Genomic DNA, 24,218 nt, shown 5'->3' with positions numbered 1-24,218 from the left:
CAATTTGTTTTGGTTCCATACATAGAATCTGGCCCTATATGCATAAAGCCCTCATTTTATAAGTCCTGTTTGACTTTAATACATGCTTAAACTGGTACGTCTTAAGTCCTCAGTTTACAAAGCCTGGGCAGGGCCGCCGAGAGACTAGGCAGGGCCTGAGGCAAGGCCGCCCCGCCTCCAACCCCCCCCCCCCCCACTGCCGCCCCCCATCGCTCCCCCTGCCGTCCATGGTCTCGCCTGCCTCCACGGCTCCGGGCCCCCTTCATTCAAAGCGGCAGTCGCAGGTCGCGTCTCTTCTGGCCTTCCCTCCCTGTGTCCCGCCCTCGTCTAATGTAACTTCCGGTTTCCGCGAGGGCGGGACACAGGGAGGGAAGGCCAGAAGAGACGCGACCTGCGACTGCCGCTTTGAATGAAGGGGGCCCGGAGCCGTGGAGGCAGGCAGGTGAGACCGTGGACTGCAGCGCTGGTGGCCTGACCCTGGCACCGGGCCCCACTTGGAGGCCCGGGCCCGGGGAAGTTTGCCCCCTGCCCCCCCCTCCTTCGGTGGCCCTGAGCCTGGGATATGCAAGTGCCAGGAGAGCATAGCCTGGGTGTGTTTTGGGTGACTCAAGGGTGTGGAAAGTTCATAAACGTGCAGGTCCCCATTTCAGAACGAGGCTAAACATCTGTGTCCTAAAAGAGCGATGTCGAGAGTTACACCTGCTCCCAATCACGTTTGTTTATTTCATTATTTAGCCCGTCCTCCCGACAGCACCCAGAATGGGTTACAGAATTGCATTTGTAATATAATAAAACAATACAACATAAAAGAAAATTAAATTAAACAACGGTTCCAGCCTGACAATTTCCATTTCAACTCATCAGATTGCTAGATTTAAACGAGTTTTAACAACCTTACGAAATCCCAAAAGATCATTAGTAGATCTCACAGAGGGATGGACCTCGTTCGTTCCACAACCGGGTCCTAAAATAAGAGTAAGCTCCAGAGCAAGCAGCGCACTCTAACTGAAAGGATCTGGCAGCAGGTAAAAGAAAACACCTCTCACTCTGAGAATATAATTGGCAGCTTATCGGAAATGTATCTTGGTGCCGTGCCATGAAACACTTTAAACAAGAACACCAGCACCAGTTGCAAAGAAGAAAGAATAGGTGAGATATGATCTCGAAAAACCTAAATTCTTCAAAACTCGAACAGCTGCATTTTGAACACTCTGGAGTCTTTTAAAACTCTTATCAAGTAAACCCCCCACCCCAAACAATGCATTGCAATAATCAATACATAAACATAAAGCAACTGGGCAAAGTCAAACTCCGTAAAATAAGTATGAATCCTCTGTAGTTGACCTAGATTGTAAAATGAAGAAGAGACCAACTGAGAAATATGGTTATCAAGAGTTAATCCAGACTACATACTTGGCCTTTCACCACCATATTAGACCTTTCGTATGATAAACATGGACGAGAAAACTGACAATTACCTCTATGAATCCATAAGAATTTGGTTTTGGACACATTCAATTGCAAGTTATTCAACATCAACCAATTTTTTTTATTTCAGTCAGATAAATCTGCAGAACAGCACTCTACTGGAGGGATTAGCGGGGAGGGGTTGCCCCCCCTTTATCTCTCAGTGGTTTTTGACCTCCCAAATGCCAAACTGGCAAGGTTAACAGGTCACTGTGACGGCTTCTTGAACATAACCAGTTATGTTTCTAAGATCGCAAAGGTCACCAGTTACATGTGGTCATATGCCGGAACGTAGACAGTTACCTTTGCGAATCTAGAAACATTATTTATTTATTTATTAGGACTTACCACCTTTTTGAAGGAATTCACTCAAGGTGGTGTACAGTAAGAATAGATCAAATCTATTCGATGATTCGATGATTCGAAAGTGCCAAACCCCTCCGAGAAAAACTGCATTGGCTCCCAATTAAAGAACGCATCACCTTCAAAATCTGCACACTGGTCCACAAAATTATCTACGGCCAAGTCCCAGGATACATGATAGACCTCATAGACCTACCAACCAGAAACATTACCAAAACATCCCGCACATACCTAAACCTTCACTACCCAAACTGCAAAGGACTGAAATACAAAGCAACCTACGCATCCAGCTTCTCCTATATAAGCACGCAACTATGGAACGCACTGCCGAAAGCTGTGAAAACAACCTGTGACCACCTAAGCTTCAAAAAACCAACCTGTTGAAAAAGGCATATCTCACTGACCCAACATAAACACCTACACACCTTTAACACAGCAAACCCAAAGCTCAAAATGGACACTTCATAACCTCCCTCTCCTCGACCCCTACTGTACCTGCAACATAGCAAAACCAAAACTCAAAACGGACACTTTACAACCTTCCCTCTCTTCGACCCCATTGTACCTGTAACATGTGTACCCTACCCGACCACAAGATCGCATTGTAACTGTTTCTACCGGATTGGCGAATGCCTTTACGGTACTATGTAAGCCAGATTGAGCCTGCAAATAGGTGGGAAAATGTGGGATACAAATGAAACAAAATAAATACTAAATACTGGCACTGACACGCGTGTGTGCACATATACCCACTCAAGTGCTATTAGGACGCCTAAACATACCAGCTTAAAGTACGTAGTGGGTATTTCCAAGAAGGTATACATAGGTGAAGAGTATTGGCAGGATATAGACAGGGCTCACGTGTATCTAACTTGTAAGTTACACATGTCCCCGCCACATTTACGCACCAGTTCTGTGACTGGGGTAACTGTAGACACCCAAATGTTAGGTGTGCCAATACTGTGTTATGCTAATGTTCTATAAGGGAACGTAGGTGTCTTAAGTTCCGTTAGAGAATAGGCTACTTTCATTTGGCCTCAGGGCACCTAAGTGGAAGTGTCCAGTTGTAGAACTGTCCATAAAGTGACCTGTATCGGAGGAAGGGTGGAGGAGCATGTCCTTGAACATTCCCTAATCTTTCCCTTGCCGTGCTTTCTTGGCAAAGTCATTTCCACAATACCTCTTGCTAGTGGTCGCTTCTGCGTCCAACCTGTGAATGTAGGTCTGTCATTGACCACTGTGGGCAGCAGCTCAGAAGGTTCATTTAACCCTCAGCACAGCGCTTACTAAGCTTATCTTTTATTCAAGACCTTTGCAGCACACAGTGGGATGCCTTGTCACAATCAAATGACTATTCAAATATGCAAATCCTTGCACGGGAAGACAGAATGTAAATTATCGCCCCCAAAGGCGATGAATTATTAATGCCTTTTTTGGGGAGGAGAGGTAGAGTTAAACCCAGAACTCAGTAGAAAATGTCATTCTAACCTGCAGGGGGTTTAAAATTTAAGCAGTTTGGTTTTCTTGTGTTTGTTTGCCCTTGCGGTGTGGGAGGGAAGAGTGAAGGAAAGGACGTGTTTAATCTAGCTGGACATTAGCACAACAGAAAGCTAAGAACCTACAATTTCACTAAAGCTGCGTGGTTGCTGAATTCTTTATTTGCCGGTTAACTGTTCTGTGGTACTGTGCCAAAACTGACTTTTGCTTGGAATCCGGGAGACTGGAGGTGCCAACTGCATAAGGGTTTGATCCTAGCAAAAGATGATCCCTTTTGTGCTGACCTGCAGTATCTTATCAGAAGGCAGAAGGATTGTAAAGCAGCTCTGTCTATAACATAGTAACGTAGTAGATGACGGCAGAAAAAGACCTGCATGGTCCATCCAGTCTGCCCAACAAGATAACTCATATCTGCTACTTTTTGTGTATACCCTACTTTGATTTGTACCTGTGCTCTTCAGGGCACAGACCGTATAAGTCTGCCCAGCACTATCCCCACCTCCCAACCACCAGCCCCGCCTCCCAACCACCGGCTCTGGCACAGACCGTATAAGTCTGCCCAGCACTATCCCCACCTCCCAACCACCAGCTCTGGCACAGACCGTATAAGTCTGCCCAGCACTATCCCCGCCTCCCAACCACCGTCTCTGGCACAGACCGTATAAGTCTGCCCAGCACTATCCCCGCCTCCCAACCACCAGCTGTAGTAGGGCTGGTGAAGGATAACTGTAATAGACTTCTAGGCTGCCATGTGACAAAGTACGGTGGTAAAGGGAGGGATGTAGGGATCTAGACTCAAGCAGACAGTGGTTCAACTAGGGATCTTGCTACTTTAGCTGGGTGGTAGAATCCCTGGAGCAGAACCAAGGTCACAAGTTCAAATCCTGATATTCCCAGTTGCAAAGGATGTGTTTATTTGTTTGTTTGGTTGAATTGATTTCTCACATGATGCCCACACCGGGCATATTGATCTCATTCTTCAGTAGGACCCTGCACATGGCACCTCAAGGATCCCAACAGTAAAGGACAGCCCAGCTTGTCCTGGACGAAGGCAAAAAGAGGTTGTATCTCAACTGTATCTCCTCTGACTTCAGTGAGAAGTTTAGAATGGGCTGGAGAGAACTTTGACGGAAACTCCAGTAATTTGGAACCTGAGGACAGTCCCCGGGCAGACTTTTATGGTCTGTGTCCCGCAAATGAAAAGACTGATTCAGATAGGCTGGACTGGGCTTTGATGGCAACTCCAGTAGTTGGAGCATAACGAAAGAGACGGGTGGACTTCTATAGTTTATGTTCCAGAAGCGCCAAAGAAAGACCATGATCAAGAGGGGCATAATTGAACGAGGTGCCCAAGTTTTCATGAGGGCGTCCTCGCAGGACGGCCCCCATGAAGGGGCGGGGAAACTCGTATTATCGAAACAAGATGGACGTCCATCTTTAGTTTCGATAATATGGTCAGGGATGCCCAAATCTCAACATTTAGGTCGACCTTAGAGATGGTCGACCTAAATATTGAGATGGTCAACCTTAGAGATGGTCGTCCCCGGTTTTCAGCCATAATGGAAACCGAGGAAGCCCATCTCAAAAACGACCAAATCCAAGCCCTTTGGTCATGGGAGGAGCCAGAATTCGTAGTGTACTTGCCCCCCTCACATGCCAGGACACCAACCGGGCACCCTAGAGGGCACTGCAGTGGACTTCACAAATTGCTCCCAGGTGCATATGTCCCTTACCTTGTGTGCTGAGCCCCCCAAAACCCACTACCCACAACTGTACACCACTACCATAGCCCTAAGGGGTGAAGGGGGGCACCTACATGTGGTACAGTGGGTTTCAGGTGGGTTTTGGAGGGCTTACATTTACCACCACAAGTGTAACAGGTAGGAGGGGGTGGGCCTGGGTCCACCTGGCTGAAATGCACTGCACCCACTAAAACTGCTCCAGGGACCTGCATAGTGCTGTCATGGAGCTGGGTATGACATTTGAGGCTCGCAAAAAAAAATTGTTTTTTTTTTTTTTAGGGTGGGAGGGGTTTAGTGACTACTGGGGGAGTAAGAGGAAGTCATCCCCGATTCCCTCCGGTGGTCATCTGGTCAGTTCGGGCAACTTTTCATGGCTTGGTCGCAAGAAAAAATGGACCAAGTAAAGTCGGCCAAGTGCTCGTTAGGGATGCCCTTCTTTTTTTCCATTATCTGCCGAGGACGCCCATCTCTTAATCACGCCCCAGTCCCGCTTTCGCTACGGTGCCGATACGCCCCCATGAACTTTGGTCGTCCCTGTGATGGAAAGCAGTTGAGGACGCCCAAAATCGGCTTTCAATTATGCCGATTTGGGCAACCCTGAGAGAAGGACGCCCATCTCCCGCAGCCGGTCACGGGAAAACCGCCCATCTGGCAATGTAATCTCAACATACTGACCACATCCAGGCCACTCTTAGTGCAGAGGAGGAGGCAGTGAGGGAGAACCACTGCTCACTGACTCCTCCTGCTGGTGGGAGGGCATCATAGTGGAAAGCCAGACTTTTCCGGTGGGTGCCAGAGGCACTTTTCTCCCGTCCAGTCACTCAGGCCTGCCCTGGCACACCTGCACTTCTACCGTGGTGCAGCTCTGTGCTACAGTAAGCAAGAAAGATATTTTCTCATAACTTTGCCCTGGAACCTCTCATCCTGGTAAGAGACTCGTTTGTAGGCCCTGAAGCCCAAATCTGCCAAAATTTCTAATGTTACTAAACTGTGCCAGTGGACATTTAACTCATTCAGCCGCAGTACATGCATGCAGTTCATTTCACCTCTGTCGGCATTCCCAGACATGGTTGGAAGTGGTTGGTTATTTCTAGCAACATATTCATTCCCAGGATGTTCTGGTTCAATGATGTTGTGATTATTTTTTTAACAGGGTGTGGTTGATTGAGTGGAGCTGCGATGAACTCCTCGATAAGAAATCCGTAGCACACCACTGGTTATTTCAGACTCAGAATTCACACGCTGATGCATTTACGGTTTTTGCTTGACTCAGGGGAGCAGCAGCGGCTCATTTCATTCTCCACTCCAATTCCTGTTCCAGTGGGAAAGATCACTGCAGAACAGGGCCACGGGTGCACAGTTCATTCAAGAGTTAGATTTAAAATTAAAATCCTCCAAAGAGGAGAGCTTGGTAGAGAAAAACAGAACTATTTTCTGTTCTGTGTCTATTAATGAGGCCCTTGGTTTCGGTTTGCTTCAGATTGTAATGTACATGCAGCAGGTTATAAATATTTTAAAGAAGGGTCAGGCTGATACTCAGCATTTTTTCTAAACATTGGCTGTAGCGGCCAAAAAAACAAAAACAGATATTAGTGGTCAGCATCGCCAATGATCAACACTGCAATCTGCATGGCTAATTGGATAAAGTTAGAGCAGCTTTTTCACAGTCCTAACTTTCTCCAAAAAGTTATTCGGTTAGCAGACTGAGTGATTAAACTCTGGAATTCGTTGCCGGAGAACGTAGTGAAGGCGGTTAGCTTGGCAGAGTTTAAAAAGGGGTTGGATGGTTTCCTAAAGGACAAGTCCAAAGACAGCTACTAAATGGACTTGGGAAAAATCCACAATTTCGGGAATAACATGTATAAAATGTTTGTACGTTTGGGAAGCTTGCCAGGTGCCCTTGGCCTAGATTGGCCGCTGTCAGGGACAGGATGCTGGGCTTGATGGACCTTTGGTCTTTTCCCAGTATAGCTTTACTTATGTACTTATGTACTAGTATCACCGCTAACCAGATAATTTGTGTTTTTACATTTGTTCTGTCCCAGTACTCAGGGCCGGTCTTAGCAATTGCGGGGCCTTGTGCAGACCAGTTCAGTGGGTCCCCCACCACCATATGCAATAATTTATTGGAGTTTAAAAGGAGGTTTAGAGTTCTCTGAACCCCACCTCACCCCATACCTTGATGTGCAGCCAACACTTTTTAGTAGAGAGTGACAGACAGCGGCAGCGATTTTCATATCCTGTTAGCTGCCGAGCCCAGAGCTTCCTCGCTGCTGCGTCCCGCCCTTGCGGAAGCAGGAAGTGACATCAAAAGGAGGCAGGATGTAGCAGTGAGGAGACTCTGGGCTCAGCAGCTGACAAGATATGAACGTCACTTCCGATGCCTGATGCTGTTCACTGAAATGTGGATGCACATTAAGTTAAGGAGCAGGGAGCTGTTCCAAGGCAGGAGGCCAGATGTCCCAGAAATGTGGGGCCCTGTGCGACCGCCCCTGTTGCCCCTGCCTAAGACCAGCCCTGCCAATACTGTATGAATAATGTCGAGATGCTCTTTAATGATCCTCTCTAGCACTCTCTGGAGAGTGTCGCTGAAAATCAATGGATGGGGCCTGGGTTAGTTCCACCTTTCTGGAGCACCAGTTGGTCCGTCCACCATTCAAAGTTCAGGACTGCTCCCAGCACTTATCTTAACACATGCATTCAACAGCTTTGTCCGTTTAAGTCATTCTGCTGAATTGTATGCATAAGTAGTGACACCACGGCAATCCTATAGACCCACTAATATGTCACTAAACAGACGAGCTCATTGCTGGCTCCTCCACAAAGCCCTTGTTCCTTATGTATGGATAAACTCTGAAACAGAACAGATGGGGTCCACACACCTGCCACAGGAAAAGTCAAGAAACAAAGCAAAGGTGGAAGTGAGAATGTACCAAATAAGCAATGCAAACAACAGAGAACTGACGGCTCATTATGCTAGCAGAAGCGCACTCTCCACAACTGACATCATCACTTCAACAGTCAGTTTGTTCTACATGTTTTTATAAGAACATAAGAGTAGCCATACTGGGTCAGACCAATGGTCCATCTAGCCCAGTATCCTGTTTTCCAAACAGTGGCCAAGCCAGGTCACAAGTACCTGGCAGAAACCCAAATCATGGCAACATTCCATGTAGAACCCCAAAGAATAGCAAGATTCTGGAATCCTAAAGAGTGACAAGATTCCATTTCAGAATCTCAGAGAGTAGCAAGATTCCATGTAGAACCCAAAGAATAGCAAGATTCCGTGTAGAACCCCAAAGAATAACAAGATTCTGGAATCCTAAAGAGTGACAAGATTCCATGCAGAGTCTCAAAGAGTAGCAACATTCCATGTAGAACCCCAAAGAACAGCAAGATTCTAGAATCCTAAAGAGTGACAAGATTCCATGCAGAACCCCAAAGAATAGCAAGATTCTGGAATCCTAAAGAGTGACAAGATTCCATGCAGAATATCAAAGAAGAGCAACATTCCATGTAGAACCCCAAAGAATAGCAAGATTCTGGAATCTTAAAGGGTGACAAGATTCCATGCAGAATCTCAGGGAGTAGTGACATTCCATGTAGAACCCCAGAGAATAGCAAGATTCTAAAATCCTAAAGAGTGACAAGATTCCATGCAGAATCTCAGAGTAGAAACATTCCATTCTACAAATCCCAGGGCAAGCAGTTACTTCCCATGTCTGTCTCGATAGCAGACTATGGACTTTTCCTCCAGGATTCTGTCCAAACCATTGTTAAACCCAATTTGTCCAACATGACTGTGTGAAGTTTATTGGTTTGAATAGATTCGACCCCTGAGGAAGGCTCTTCAGCCGAAACACAGCCCGTGCTGGGTCTTTTCTTTGGGTCAGGTTTACCACTGGCAAATAAACTTTTGGACACTCTCTATCCTTGTTTATTTGGTACAGTCCCACTTCCACCTTTGCTTTGTTTCATGGATGAACTCTGGCCATTTTGTGAGTTAAAGAGCCAGGTTTTATCCATATGATTCTGTAATCCTAAAGTATGCTACAATCCACTGTATTACTCAGGAACTTTCATGCAATACTATAATGTTCTCTTCTTTACCATGTATGTATGCACATGGTATACACATATACCATGATTTATTCCATATATGTTATGTTCCATGTATGTTACCATGTACGTATGTTCCATGTATGTTACCATGTATGTATGCACCTTAACGCAATACCATTTGTAATTCTGTTTACCCGGAATTGGCAACCGCCATTACGGCAAATGTAAGCCACATTGAGCCTGCAAATTTGTGGGAAATGTGGGATACAAATGCCACAAATAAACAAATATAAGAGTTTTGGCCCTAGGACATTTTTAAAGAATTTTTCTTTTTGTTAATGATTCATTTTATATGATAGTATAACCTTTCATCACGTGCAGCTCTTTTTCTGCCGTCATCTACTATATTACTATGTATATGTATGTTATTGTTTGTAAAGCATTCAGATGTACTCCATGGGCAGGATGTCAAATATGAATATAATGTAAAGTGACTAGCTGGGTTATGTGTTCACTGTAAAATCTGCTTTGAGTATCGGGACAACAGAGCCTTGCTGCGTCTTTTATCTCCCAGGATGCTTTGCATAAATCATTAGGCAAGGGAGCGGTGTATTAAGTAAACGTATGTGCTTTTTCTTTCCTCAGATCCGAGCCGATGGTCCTCCCCATGGCGGGGTGCAGTATGAAACGGTCCCCGTGATTAAGGATGGGAGCTCTGTGCTCCGTGACATGGCATTCTCCCTTGGACAGAAGTTCCTGTATGTGATGTCCAAAAGACAGGTGAGCTGTTTTCGTTCGCACATTGGCTTTCTTGGTGGTTATCTGCAACCTGTAGAGTTTTATAATTAATTATGCAAATTCAATGTGTAAAATCTGATTTACACATGGAAAACATCTGATATAAAACTGGGCAAATGCAGTAACGCTTGGGATGTTCGCCTACTTTTTCACGCTTTGCATGGGGGTGTTCCCAGGGTGTAGTTTCAGTGCAGTAGAAGCGATGTTGCAAATGACACATCTGCTTTTCGGATTCCCAACTATGAAACGCTCTTCCATTGGAAATTTGATTGGAAACCGATTATATGTGGTTTGGCTGTTTAATCAGTGATGGGGTATTGGTCATTGTTTGCATTAGAGCAGATTTGGTGGAGGTTGTATGTTTGAGTAATATGTAGTTGGGGTTGATATTCAGAGCCATTTAAACAGGAAGGAGAGGCCTGCTGGTCATTTAAATCACTTGTCCATAGCTAAACAAGTAAGTATATTCAGCAGAACTTAACCGGATAGAACTTAACCGGATATTGCCACTGAATATACTGGAGAAACTTTTTCATCACCCAACGCGTAATTAAACTCTGGAATTTGTTGCCAGAGAACGTGGTGAAGGTGGTTAGCTTGGCAGAGTTTAAAAGGGGGTTAGGCGTTTTCCTAAAGGACAAATCCATAAACCACTACTAAATGGAACTAGGAAAAATCCACAATTCCAGGAATAACATGTATAGAATGTTTGTACGTATTGGGAAGCTCGCCAGGTGCCCTTGGCCTGGATTGGCCGCTGTCGTGGACAAGATGCTGGGCTCGATGGACCCTTGGTCTTTTCCCAGTATGGCATTACTTATGTACTTATGGTCCAGAGGCGGAGTTGGCACATATGCGCTTAAGTGCATAAATTCAGCACTTAACCGGGTAAGTTAACTGGATAAATAGGACCTTGTAAAACACAGTCCTATCTTTATTTGCTTTAACTTATCTGGTTAAGTTCTGAATATCGCATTTAAGGGGGTCTTTTACAGAGTGGCGGTAAACCCAATGCGGGCTTACTGCTCACTAAAATGGAAGCACCGCCTGGCGGTTGTTCCCACCCCCAGCACGCCTCATTTCCATCAGCTACTGCTGCCCGATTACCGCTGGGTTAGCGCGGGAACCCTTTCCGCCACCTCAATGGTTGGCGGTCAGAGCTCCCCCGAAATGGGCGCGAGGCAAATGCTTCACTTGCCACACAGCCGTTTCTTTTAAAAAAGAAACACCTGCCTTTTACCCACTGCTGTAAAAGGGGTCCTCGGCGTGCGTCAGAAACACGCGCTGACGCCAGCGCAGGCCCCCTTTCGCTGCAGCTTCGTAAAAGGACCTCTTAATTGAAGAAGTGTTATCCGGCTATGTGCAACCAGATATTCAATGCCGGTGTCTGAATATGGCCCGACATTGAATATCCGGAGATCCTGCCAGCAGTGGTTAAAAAAAAAAAAACCTCTAACCGCTACTGTCTGAATATTGACCTTAGTTATGTTTATTTTTTTTATTTTATATTGACTAGTTGGATTAAGATGAACTTTTTAAGTTTTATCATTGTACTACTCTTGAGTGATTCATAAGGGATAAGCAGCATAAAATGTATTGTACTTTTTGGGGATCTTGCCAGGTATTTGTGACCTGGATTGGCCACTGTTGGAAACAGGATGCTGGGCTTGATGGACCTTTGGTCTGTCCCAGTATGGCATCACTTACGTACTTATGTACTTGGGATTCTGAATGGAATCTTGCTACTCTTTGGGGTTCTACATGGAATGTTGCTACACGTTGAAATTCTGCATGGAATCTTGTTATTCTTTAGAATTCTAGAATCTTGCTACTCTTTGGGGTTCTACATGGAATGTTGCTACTGTTTGGGTTTCTGCCAGGTATTTGTGACCTGGATTGGCCACTGTTGGAAACAGGATGCTGGGTTTGATGACCCTTTGGTCTGTCCCAGTATGGCAATACTTATGTACGTATGTACTAAGGCGTGTAATTTAGGGAAGCTACAAAAGAATTTGAATAGAAACTTGCCACAAACGCAAAAACGAATAGCAAACCCTTGTTCTGGTACAGTAAAAGCAGAAAGCTTGTGAGGGAGTCAGTTGGACCATTAGATCATCAAGAAATAAAAGGGACACTCAGGGAGGACAATGCCATAGTGGAGAGACTAAGGGGCTCTTTCACTAAGGTGCGTAGATGCCTACGCTTGTTGGAATGACCGCCCGGCTACCGCAAGCCCCGAGCGGTAACTCCATTTTTTACGCGTGTCCGATATGCGCGGCAGATAACAGTTTTTATTTTCTACCACGTGGTGCTAACTGGGCAGTAATCGGCAGTGTACGTTCTCAGATGATTACTGCCTGGTTAACGTATGAAACCTTACTGCTAAGTCAGTGGGTGGCAGTAAGGTCTCGGGCCCAAAATGGATGCGCGGCAATTTTAATTTTGTTGCACGCCCATTTTCGGCCAAAATAAAAGGCCTTTTTTGCAGGCATGCTGAAAAATGGACCTGCGTGCATTCAATATATGCGCCTACAACAGCGCAGGACATTTTTCAGCACACCTTAGTAAAAGTTATCAAGATGCAGTAAAAGCTGAGCTTTAATCACATCTTGATTTATCACAGAAATCACCAACCAGCACTCAGAATTCCTCCTTGAATCCCTCTTCATCCTTCCTGGATCCCTCCTGCCCAGCTCAACTTTTCAAGCATCTGGCAAATCATCTCTTGCCACTTTTTCTAACCATCCTGCAAACCAGTCTTCCTGTGTGGGATAAACATAAACATAAAGGCATCCTGTGCAGAAGGAAGGGATCCTCAGGAGCTTAGCCTAGAATGGGTGGCAGAGCTGGTGGTTGGGAGGCGGGGCTAGTGCTGGGCAGACTTATAGGGTCTGTGCTAGAGCTGGTGGTGGGAGGCGGGACTGGTAGTTGGGAGGCGGGGATAGTGCTGGGCAGACTTATAGGGTCTGTGCCAGAGCTGGTGGTTGGGAGGCGGGGTTGGTGGTTGGGAGGCGGGGATAGGGCTGGGCAGACTTATACGGTCTGTGCCAGAGCCGGTGGTGGGAGGCGGGACTGGTGGTTGGGAGGCGGGGCTAGTGCTGGGCAGACTTATAGGGTCTGTGCCAGAGCTGGTGGTGGGAGGCGGGACTGGTGGTTGGGAGGCGGGGATAGTGCTGGGCACACTTATAGGGTCTGTGCCAGAGCTGGTGGTTGGGAGGCAGGTATAGGGCTGGCCAGACTTATACGGTCTGTGCCCTGAAGAGGACAGTACAAATAAAAAAGTAGCACATATGAATTTATCTTCTTGGGCAGACTGGATGGACCGTGCAGGTCTTTTTCTGCCGTCATCTACTATGTGTCATGTACCCAGTGTGTTTCAAAACATGTTCTGGTGGTCCTCATTTTAAAGAAGCCACAGTTACAACTTCAGGACCCAGCAAGCTTCAGGCTAATTTCCAATCGACCTTTTCTTTCCAAAATCTTGGACCAAATGGTCTTCCAACAACTCTCTCTGTATCTTGATAAGGTTCTTTCTCTTCATCCTCATAAGGTGGGTTGGTGTACCAAACACAGCAGTGGCATAGCCACCAGGGCCTGGGCCCCCTCAAATTTCCTCTGGGCCCCTGGTTTTGCTGGCGGGGGTCCTCAACCCCCGCCAGCTGAAGCCTCGTCCAGCACTGGTGTCCAATGCCGCCACTTTGCCTGCCCTGTTCTTTCTTCCCCCTCACGTCCTGCACGCTCCTTTTAGTGAAATTGAGCAGCCGGACAAGGCTTCAGCTGGCGGACCCCCATCAGCCAAGGTATTTGCTGCAGCAGTGGGTGGGGAGCGGCAGGGCAGAGGGAGGGGGTTTGCGTCAGGGCAGCAGACCAAAATTACTCCCCACCTCGGGCTCTGGCCCCCTCCCACCGCGAGGTCTGGCTACGTCCCTGAAACACAGTATGGAGACACTCGTGACTGCTATGTACAATGAAATTAGAACCACCCAAGTCAACTTTAAAGAAATGCACACGTCCCAGCTTCCCCTGGGATCTGCAGATTCCCATGTCTGCTTATGGCAAGCCCAACACAATACAAGCTGGCATGCCTAGCTCATTTTTATGGGGCGATGCGGCATAAATATTCATTGAAGCTGTCAATTAATTTTTCATCACCAGAAAACTTGAAAATTAGGAGGATTTGTGATAGGAATCGAATTAAATAATAAAAATGCTACAAAGCTTGGGGGCAAGGCTTGAACAGCTGGATCATGAATTACAGATGTGCAATTTCCTTAGCCCATCGTGAAGTGATTCTATATAGACATTTATTTAAGCATTTTGATTTTAATTGAGGGGCTGGCTTTTGACTTTGATTATTTTGCCAGAGATTTTGAAAAGAGGGTAGAGCAGGAGGCTGTGATAGCCAGTCGTCATAACGTTATAAATTACCTGTTCACTAGGGTATCCAAAGAGCAACATGCTGGAAGGGCAGAGAGGTTAGGCCAGTGGCATAGCCAGACTGCCAATTTTGGGTGGGCCTGAACCCAAAGTGGGTGGGCACAAATTTTTCTCTGTACCTCCCCCCCCCAGCAAAATTTAGTCACACTCAGATGCATTTGTCACACAGGGTAAAGTTCTGCTTTTCAGTGCATCCAATTTCAGACAATTTATTTAATAACCTAACACCCTTTTCAATGAGCTTTCAGAGGCCAAAACCTCCTGCCTCAGGTCAGTATAATGCTGTTACGGTATCCTCTCCTGACCTAAGGAAGGAAGTATTGGTCTCTGAAACTTTATTAACACCATATTACTTTATCCTAAATTAAAAATAAAATTATTTTCTTTACCTTTGTTGTATGGCCATTTACTTTTTCTCATTGTGTTGCTCCCAGTCTCTAGATTCTGCTTTCCTTCGTTTTCGCTTAACTCTTCTGCCAGGTTTTCCTGGCCATTTGTCATTTTTCTCTCCTTTTTCTTTGCTTTCTTCAATATTTTTCTGCCTCTCTCTGTGTTCAGATTTAATTCATTCTTACTATCCATTCTTTAATTTCCATCATCTACTTATGGCTTTTCATCTTTTTCTCACCCTTGTTCTCCCCATGCCCCTTCCTCTTATTCTCCAATCTTTCACTACTCCCCCTTTCCATGCAGCAGCTCTCCTCTTTCTCTCCCCATCCTTCCGTTTTCCCTCTTTCTCTGCCATCTTCCCATCTGTTTTCCCTCTTTCTCTCCCCATCCTTCCATTTTCCCTCTTTCTCTGCCATCCTCCCATCTGTTTTCCCTCTTTCTCGCCCCATCCTGCCATCCATTTTCCCTCTCCCGATTCAGGCCCACCAGCCCCAGCTCCCATAGCCGGCCACTGCTGCTTTTCCTGATGAGCAGCAGGGCCGGCGCTACAAAAAGAAGAAGCACTCAGCTGACTGAGCTGAGCGCCAATGCTAACCCAACGAGAAAAATGTTTTTACAAAAACGCGGCACCGCAGGCAGCCTCGAAGCATTGGCTGCTGGCTCTGCAGGCTCCTCCCGTCTCTTACGTCACTGCCCCCATAGCTACGCCCCTGGTAGGCGCAAGGCGGAACAGAAACTTACATCTCAGTATGAGCTCTTTCGTCAATTTCAGCTTCTGCTTAGGTTGTTTATGGTTCCTAATCAGTGCATTTTTTTCTACTACTTACTACTACTACTTATCATTTCTACAGTGCTACTAGACGTACGCAGTGCTGTACACTTGAACATGAAGAGACAGTCCCTGCTCCACAGAGCTTATGATCTAATCAGGACAGACAAATAAGGGATAAGGGCAAAGAGTAGCAAGATTCCGGAATCCCAAAGAGTAGCAAGATTCTGTACAGAATCCCAAAGAGTAGCAAGATTCCGGAACACCAAAGACTACTACTACTTATCATTTCTATAGGTGCTACTAGACGTACGCAGCACTGTACACTTGAACATGAAGAGACAGTCCCTGCTCCACAGAGCTTATGATCTAATCAGGACAGACAAATAAGGGATAAGGGCAAAGAGTAGCAAGATTCCGGAATCCCAAAGAGTAGCAAGATTCCGGAACACCAAAGACTACTACTACTTATCATTTCTATAGGTGCTACTAGACGTACGCAGCACTGTACACTTGAACATGAAGAGACAGTCCCTGCTCCACAGAGCTTACAATCTAATTAGGACAGACAAACAGGACAAATAAAGGATAAGGACAAAGAGTAGCAAGATTCCGGAATCCCAAAGAATAGCAAAATTCTGAATCCCAAAGAGTAGCAAAGATTCCGGAATCCCAAAGACTACTACTTATCATTTCTATAGCGCTACTAGACATACGCAGCGCTGTACACTTGAACATGAAGAGACAGTCCCTGCTCGACAGAGCTTACAATCTAATTAGGACAGACAAACAGGACAAACAAGAGATAAGGGAATATTAAAGTGAGGATGATAAAATAAGGGTTCTGAACAAGTGAATAAGGGTTAGGAGTTAAAAGCAGCATCAAAAAGGTGGGTTTTAGCTTAGATTTGAAGACGGCCAGAGATGGAGCTTGATGTACCGGCTCAGGAAGTCTATTCCAGGCATATGGTGCAGCAAGATAAAAGGAACGGAGTCTGGCGTTAGCGGTGGAGGGGAAGGGTGCAGATGGAGTGGAGGAGTGGCCTAGTGGTTAGGGTGGTGGACTTTGGTCCTGGGGAACTGAGGAACTGAGTTCAATTCCCACTTCAGGCACAGGCAGCTCCTTGTGACTCTGGGCAAGTCACTTAACCCTCCATTGTCCCATGTAAGCCGCATTGAGCCTGCCATGAGTGGGAAAGCACGGGGTACAAATGTAACAAAAATAAAAATTAAAAAAAAAATGAGAGATTTACCCAGTGGAGGAATGTAGGGAGCGATGAGAGTGGAGAGGTACTGAGGAGCTGCAGAGTGAATGCACTTATAGGTCAATAAGAGGAGTTTAAACTGTATGCGGAAACGGATAGGAAGCCAGTGAAGTGACTTGAGGAGAGGGCTAATATGAGCATAATGACACTGGCGGAATATTAGTCGTGCAGCAGAATTTTGAACAGATTGAAGAGGAGAGCGATGGCTAAGTGGGAGACCTGTGAGAAGCAAGTTGCAATAGTCTAAGCAAGAGGTGATAAGAGTGTGGATGAGGGTTCTGGTAGTGTGCTCAGAAAGGAAAGGGTGAATTATATGCATCTCTAGCGTTTAGCACGTGCTAATCATTAGTGTGCACTAAAACTGCTAACGAGCCTTTGTAAAAGACCCCCTTAATTCTTGGGAAGGTACAGCGCATTCGAACTCAATATGGGACGTGTTTCGGCATTAGCGCCTGCGTAAGGAGTCCGTGACACTGAAAGAAGAATTGTTTGATCTTTCTATATGTTGAAACTACGGTAAAGAACTGAGATGTGATGTCTCAAAAAAAAAAAAAACAACTTTAATGAGAGATGCCGTATGCCTGATAAATGCGTCTCTCAGGAGTCGTCCTGGCTGTGCGAGGACCCACATTACAAATTGATTTGAAAAGTTTCTTGTTTCAGAAATGTGTTTCATGTGAAGAATGAGAGTTATACAATTTGTCTGAGATATTGTTCACTTCCTAGATATTCCCAGCTCTCTTTTGTTAGCCGCATTGAACCTTGTGGAGGTATGAGCGGGATATAAATGTATTGTAATTTAATGAATAACTGCAGAAGTCAAGCCAGTGTTTGAAAAAAGCCGATGTTTAAATATTGGCCTGTGTGTGAAGTAAACACATTAAAGATTAAAAGTAGAGGTGCAAAGTGAGATACATTGGCATAAAAATTATTTTGATCACTTCATTTTCATTCTTAAATTGATATCCTGCTCTTTTCCAAAAAGAAGTTCATGTGCTCTAAAATGAATTATGCGCTATAAACCGTAAGAGTACAGAATCTTTTCCGATGCGCCTTCTGCGCGGTTCCAGCTTTTCGGTATGTGTAGGTTTAATTTGCAGAGTTTTATCATTCTAGCCAGCTAGAGATATGTTTTCTTTTCTTTTCCAAATACTTTTTGTTTCCTCTTAAGACCTGCATTAGCTTGAAGTCCCTCTGCTGAGGATCCTAAGGGAATGATTTATTTATTGATAAGCATTCTTTGACACACATCGCACTGCTACGGGGATGTTTTAAGGTTGTCCTGCTTGTTTCTTCAAGCACAATATTTTGCCTGGAGGCTCAATGGTGATATCTTGCGGGTGGGTGGGAGAAAGGGGAGCTGAACATGCCAGAGACACCATCACACTACAAGGTCATAGGGATGGAAGAACCTACAGAATCTAGAAATGAGGAGCTTTAATCTGAGGGGATGTATCCACATGTCACACACGTCACTTAAATAGCCACAGCAAAGGTGGACAGCAAGCTGTAGCTTTGGGGTTTTGTGCCATTAGTGTTCAAGGATTAAAGCACTGCTGGGGTTGTCTTCTCAAAGGACATTCCTTCCCGTTGGATATCTTTGAAAACCCAGGGCTACGCTGGGTGCCACTTGGAGAGGGACTGGGGCCCAGATGCATGAAAGACATTGGTAATTCCCGTTCCCTACCGATTCCATAGCGAATCGGTAGGGAACGGGAATGCATCAATGATAGGGAATGCAAATGAGCTACTCGTTGTAGCTCACTTGCATTCTCTAGTCCTTCGGTACCTGAGTCGGAGAATCGGGACGTCCCTTTAGATTAGGCTCCTCTTCCTGGTCTCTTCAGCCAATCAAAGCGGGCTTAGCTGGCTGTTGTCAGCGAAACGCGCTCTGATTGGCTGAAGAGACCAGGAAGAGGAGCCTAATCTAAAGGGACGTCCCGATTCTCCGGCAACCAGGAAAATAGAAAAATTTCGCTGTGGAGGGGTAAGTGGCGCGGCGAAGACTCTCAAGAAGGGGGGGAAAAAAACACGAGCGCCGGCAGAACAAAACACTGCAAAAAAAAAAAAAAAAGACGTCTCTCAGAAGCGCAGGGAGAGTACGTCCTTAAAGGACGCCCATCACATGCGCTCCCTGCTTTTTTTTTTTTTCTTTTTAACCTTTTTTGGGGGCCCTTTTCCTTTCCGATTCCCTCACAGGAGCCCTAACAAGAGGTCAGACATCTCGTTAGGGTTCCTACGGTAAGGGAATCGGAAAAACGGTAGTGCAGCTCATTATAATAGCTTTTCAATCATTTGCATTCCGTTTTCGTTGCCTGCTACCGTGGCAGGGAAAATGCCCTTAGTGCATGCCCGGGGTGAACTACTTGCATTTTAAACTGGCTGGAACCAGTTTAAAACGCAAGTTGTGGGCTCGTTAGGTTTTGTGCATCTGGGCCTGGGACAGATGCTGGGGGGGGGAGCAGCCGCACATTTCTCGGGATTCCTATGCAACCCATAGTTGCAAACTCTCAAGGGATCCCAGATCTAATCTGGCTTAGCCTGTAATTAAAACGGGCTGGAAGACGTCAAGTCTATCCCCTAGTGGACGTCAGTCTTATTTCACAGCACTCAACTTTATTTATTTTAGTATTTTGCTCAGGCCTTTCCAGGGGTAGTTCAAGGCGAGTTACATCTAAGGGCTCACCATCTGAGGGGGTCGATATTCAGGCTGCGGCTTGTAAGCCGCTCACAGCCGTGGGCTAAGTTAACCCCGGATATTCAATGCCAGAGCATTTCTGGCCTCCAGCATTGAATGAGTTACTGCAGCAGCCCAGAAGGTAACCACATAGCAGTCAATATTCAGACCAACGCGGAGTTAGCTTAGGGGTCCTTTTACTAAGGTGTGCTGAAAAATGGCCTGCGCTAGCGTAAGCGCGTGTTTTGGACACGCGCAGATCCATTTTTCAGCGCGCCTGTAAAAAAGGCCTTTTTTTTTTTTGTGCGTGCCAAAAATGGACATGCGGCAAAATGAAAATTGGCACGCGTCCATTTTGGGCCTGAGACCTTACCTAACTCTCTAGTTCCCAGCCTGCTGCTGCTGTAAACCGTTAGGCTACTCCTCCACTCCAAACTGAGCTATCTAATTCAGGGAAAAGCCAGGCTTGATGCACCAGAAAGACCAGCGTGTCCTACCCACGCTCTCGTTGTCCAGGCAGATTCACAAAGAGGGTTTTTTTGGATCACAAGCTGCTCCAATCCTCCAAGGACTGAGCTGTGCTGACAATTTGCCAGTCTTTACAGCTGATTCAGGTGTCAGCAGCAGATGCTGCGAACTCCAGCGAAATGCTGGATGCTTGTGACAGGAAATTATCTACTGCCACAGGAAACTGCCTTACGCAGAAAGACTTCTACAGACTGAGCACACGTTAAACCAAAAAAAAAAAAATCAGCCTGCCTGTACTCTCTGGATGACAGGGAGATTGTAGGCCACAGGTGCTAAGGCTCTGTTCACCTGTGGCAGCTGAGAACTCCGACTGCACATCAGGGGTTCATCGTTAATATGGCAGAAAATGAAGTGGGGATTTTTAGCAATTCCTTCCCTAAAACGAAAAAAAACAGAAACCAGAGTGCCGGCTCGAGCACTAATGAACAGATGGTTTCTGAACAAGCACTGGGCACTCAGTTGCATAGGTCTTGGCTGTTACTTTGTTAAAAGTGTACAGATCTACCAGGATTACAATAATCCTGCGTCTCGGCCGAGTAAGAGAAGCATTTTTATCCGCTCCCAGTAGGTAGCTCGCCTCTTTAACTAGCAGAATGAAAGAGGTATCAAAAGATTGAGCGTGAGGCAGACTGTTAGCTTTTGCATCTCGGAAAAAAAAAAAAGTGAATCAGAAGAGGAGTGGAGTCAGCTAAATAAGTCTTGCGGAGTTGCAGCTGCTCAGAGTGAGCTGGTGTTTTCTCTGCCGTGGGATTCTTCCTCTTGTGTTCATTCAGTGCACACCAGCCTCCTCCTCCTGATTTCCAGGTGTGTCTGTGTTGCCCTGACACAGCTGGACCTGCACCAATAGAGGGAATTCAGTAAGCAGCGTCGCAAGTTAGCTGCCGCGTTGATCTGTAAAAGGGTGCTTTGCGCCAGAAGCGTAGCCAGGTTGTGACACCAAGGGGAGTGGAGAGCGGACTGCATGGACTGCCTGAAAAACAGGCCTCGGCGCCGTGGGAAGTCTGGAGGACCAGTCGCTCCCCTGGCGCCCCACCAGCGTCCTGTATCGAATACTAGCTCAACGTGCATTTCACGCTTAACTTTGCCACGACTGTCTGCGCCTGACAAAAGCCGGTATTGACAGACGCACCAATACAGGTCTTCTATAACATCACGTGTAATTTCTGAGAACGCCCCTGACCCATCCATGGCCACGCCCCCTTTTGAGCTGTGCACGATGACATTTTGGCATACATGTTATAGAATAGGGCATAGGCAGGTTGGCGTGTAGCTCCTAATTGTTGCCAATTAAGTGCTTTTTAACGACAATTGATTGTTAGCATCTAATTGGCTAATTAGTTTACACCCAGATCTGAGATCCATGCTCAAATTTGGCGGCCTTTCAGAATCGGGGGGGGGGGGGGGAATCAATCGAAGAGAGTGGTAAAGACGTGTGCGTTGCACCAACCCTGAAAGGGAGTCGGTTAGTGAAAGGACCCCATACATTTTATTTATGTATTTTATTTGTTACATTTGTATCTCACATTTTCCCACCTATTTGCAGGCTCAGTGTGGCTTATATAGTACCGTAGAGGCGTTCGCCATCTCCGGTAGAGAGACAGATACAAGGAGTTGTTGTGGTCGATTAAGGTTCACGTGTGACAGATACATTAGGGGATCTTAGAGAGGAAGAGTTAAGTTATGTCCATTACGAGCTTTGGTTTCGTTCTGTTGCAGATATTCAGGCTTTTATGTTGGGTCGGTGGGGTTTGCCTTTTTCATCAGGTTTGTTTTTAGTGATTTCCGGAAATTTACATTGGGATTTATTAACTGCCTTTATGAAGAAATTGCACTGCTAGCACTGAAAAGGTGATTTCTATCAGTTTATTGCCTCTGCCCAGATGGTTCCATTTTTTGGCATGTCTGACAGACTCCCCAAGGATCAGTCCTTCTCAGAAGTGTTTCTGTGCTCACTGTCTCCTTGTTTTACCATATGACTGTCATCTGAATTGTAACAACCTCAATAAACTTGTACCCAGTGCTGCGCTTAAAATACGCTTTAGGTTAATAGCTGGCCACCCTCTACCTTTATTGAAATTGAAAAAACAGGTTTGGTTTTTTAGCACTGAAAAAAAAATCCCTGAATAAAAATACTTAACCCAGTGTTGCTTTGACAATCAATTAGAGATAATACACAAACCTACCAAGCAGATAATTTGTGGTAATTACTTAGGCTGCAGTACCTGAAAAATGGATTTGTTAATTGCTGTTAATTAACCGCCCCCACCCTCCCCGAAGAAGAAATGAATTAGACTGGTAGTTTGGGAATTGCTGGTTTGATTTTGTTCCGTTGATGGACACCTCGCAGTGGGCTGTTACTCAACCTTGGACGTGTCTTCTCCATTAGTTCAGAAAGGGCCAATATTCCACCTCATAAACGCTTGCTGAACACAGCAGTAATGTGAAGGGCTAAATCTTACAGAGCAACCGGTCCACATCCATTGGGTTATATCAGGGGCATAACCAGACTTCGCAGTGGGAGGGGGCCAGAGCCCAAGGTGGGGGGCACATTTTAGTCTGCTGCCCTGCCGCTTCGCCGCTTCCCCTCACTGCCTCATCGCTCCCCCCGAAAAAGCAAATGCCTTTGCTGGCGGGGGTCCCCACCCCCCACCAGCTGAAGCCTTTTTCGTCACCCTGCTCTTTCTTCTTGTTGACGTCCTGTACACGCTCCTTTACGTGAAACTGAGCATGCTGGCTCCTCCCACGACCAAATGCCTTGGATTTGGTCGTTTCTGAGATGGGCGTCCTTGGTTTCCATTATTGCTGAAAATTGGTGACGACCATCTCTAAGGATGACCTAAATGTTGAGATTTGGGCGTCCCCAACCATATTATCGAAACGAAAGATGGATGCCCATCTTGTTTCGATAATACAGGTTTCCCCGTCCTGTGAGGACATCCTCAGGAAAACTTGGGCGTCCCGTTCATGTCCCTCCACGGGCTCCTTTTATTAAGCAGCGGTAAGTCCATTGCGAGCTTACCACTCGATATAACAGAAGCACCGCTAGGCTACCGCAGCAACCTGGCAGTACTTCTCACCCCTACTGTGCCATCATTTCCGGCACTACAAAAATGTATTTACTTTTGTAGCACTGGACGGTACCAGGTGGTAATCAGGCAGTGCCACGTGCTGCCTGGTTATCGCTGGGTTACCGCGGGAACCCTTATGGCCACCTCAATGGATGGCGGTAAGGGCTCCCCCCCCCCCCCCCCCCCCAAATGGCCATGCGGCAAATGCTTTACTTGCCATCTGGCCATTTTAAGCAGGAAAGCAAGACCTTCCCTTTTACCAGCTGTGGTAAACGGGGGCCTCGGCTCGCATGTAAAACATGCGTCGACACCAGCACCAGCCCCCTTTTGCTGCAGCTTGGTAAAAGGGTCCCTTTATGTATCTTTCCTTTAGTCTTTAGTGAGGAGGATATAAGGGATCTGTCTGTGCCAGAAGTGGTATTTAAATGCGATGATGTGGAGGAACTGAAACAAATCTCCGTGAACCTGGAAGATCTAATAAGCCAAACTGACAAGTTAAAGAGCAGTATATCACCTGGACAGGATGGTATACATCCCAGAGTACTGAAACAACTGAAAAATGAGATTGCAGATCTATCATTAGTAATCTGTAATCTCTCATTAAAATCATCCATGGTTCTTGAAAATTGGAAGGTGGCCAATAAAATGCCAATTTTTTAAAAAGGGTTCTAGGGGTGACTGGGAAATTACAGCACATTAACTCTGATGTCAGTGTCAGAGCAAAATAGTAGAAACTATTATAAAGAAAAAAAAAACTTACTGAGCACATAAACAAATGATCTAGTGAAATAGAATCAACATGGATTCGGCCAAGGGAAATCTTGCCTCATCAATCGTTACATTTTTTGAAGATGTGAATAAATATGGATAAAGGTGAGCCAGACGGTGTTGTTTATTTAGATTTTCAGAAAGCTTTTGACAAGTCCCTCATGAAAGACTTCTGAGAAAATTAAAAAGGCGTGAGATAGGAAGCAGTGTGGATTAGAAACTGGTTACAAGAAAACAGAGAGTAGGGTTAAATGGCCTCTCAATAGAGGAAGGTGAATAGTAGAGTGCCACAAAAATCTGTATTGGGACCGGTGCTTTATAACGTATTTATAAAATGGGAAATAGGAACAATGAGTGAGTTGATCAAATTTGCAGAAGACGCGTGGA

The 24,218-nt window shown here is 45.8% G+C and overlaps 1 protein-coding gene across 1 annotated transcript in view; it reads left to right on the top strand.

Annotated features, from left to right (window-relative positions):
- Nucleotides 1-24,218, top strand: part of PLXNA2 (plexin A2) — a 513,443-nt gene that overhangs the window by 224,524 nt on the left and 264,701 nt on the right. Inside the window, exon 4 of the mRNA XM_030220548.1 lies at nt 9,777-9,911. Coding sequence (XP_030076408.1) covers nt 9,777-9,911 — 135 coding nt within the window. The remainder of the gene's footprint in view (nt 1-9,776; nt 9,912-24,218) is intronic.

Source organism: Microcaecilia unicolor, chromosome 12 (genome assembly GCF_901765095.1).
Source record: "Microcaecilia unicolor chromosome 12, aMicUni1.1, whole genome shotgun sequence".
Taxonomy (NCBI): domain Eukaryota; kingdom Metazoa; phylum Chordata; class Amphibia; order Gymnophiona; family Siphonopidae; genus Microcaecilia; species Microcaecilia unicolor.
Note: the sequence above shows the minus strand (reverse complement) of the source record. Positions and strands in the feature narration are given on the sequence as shown.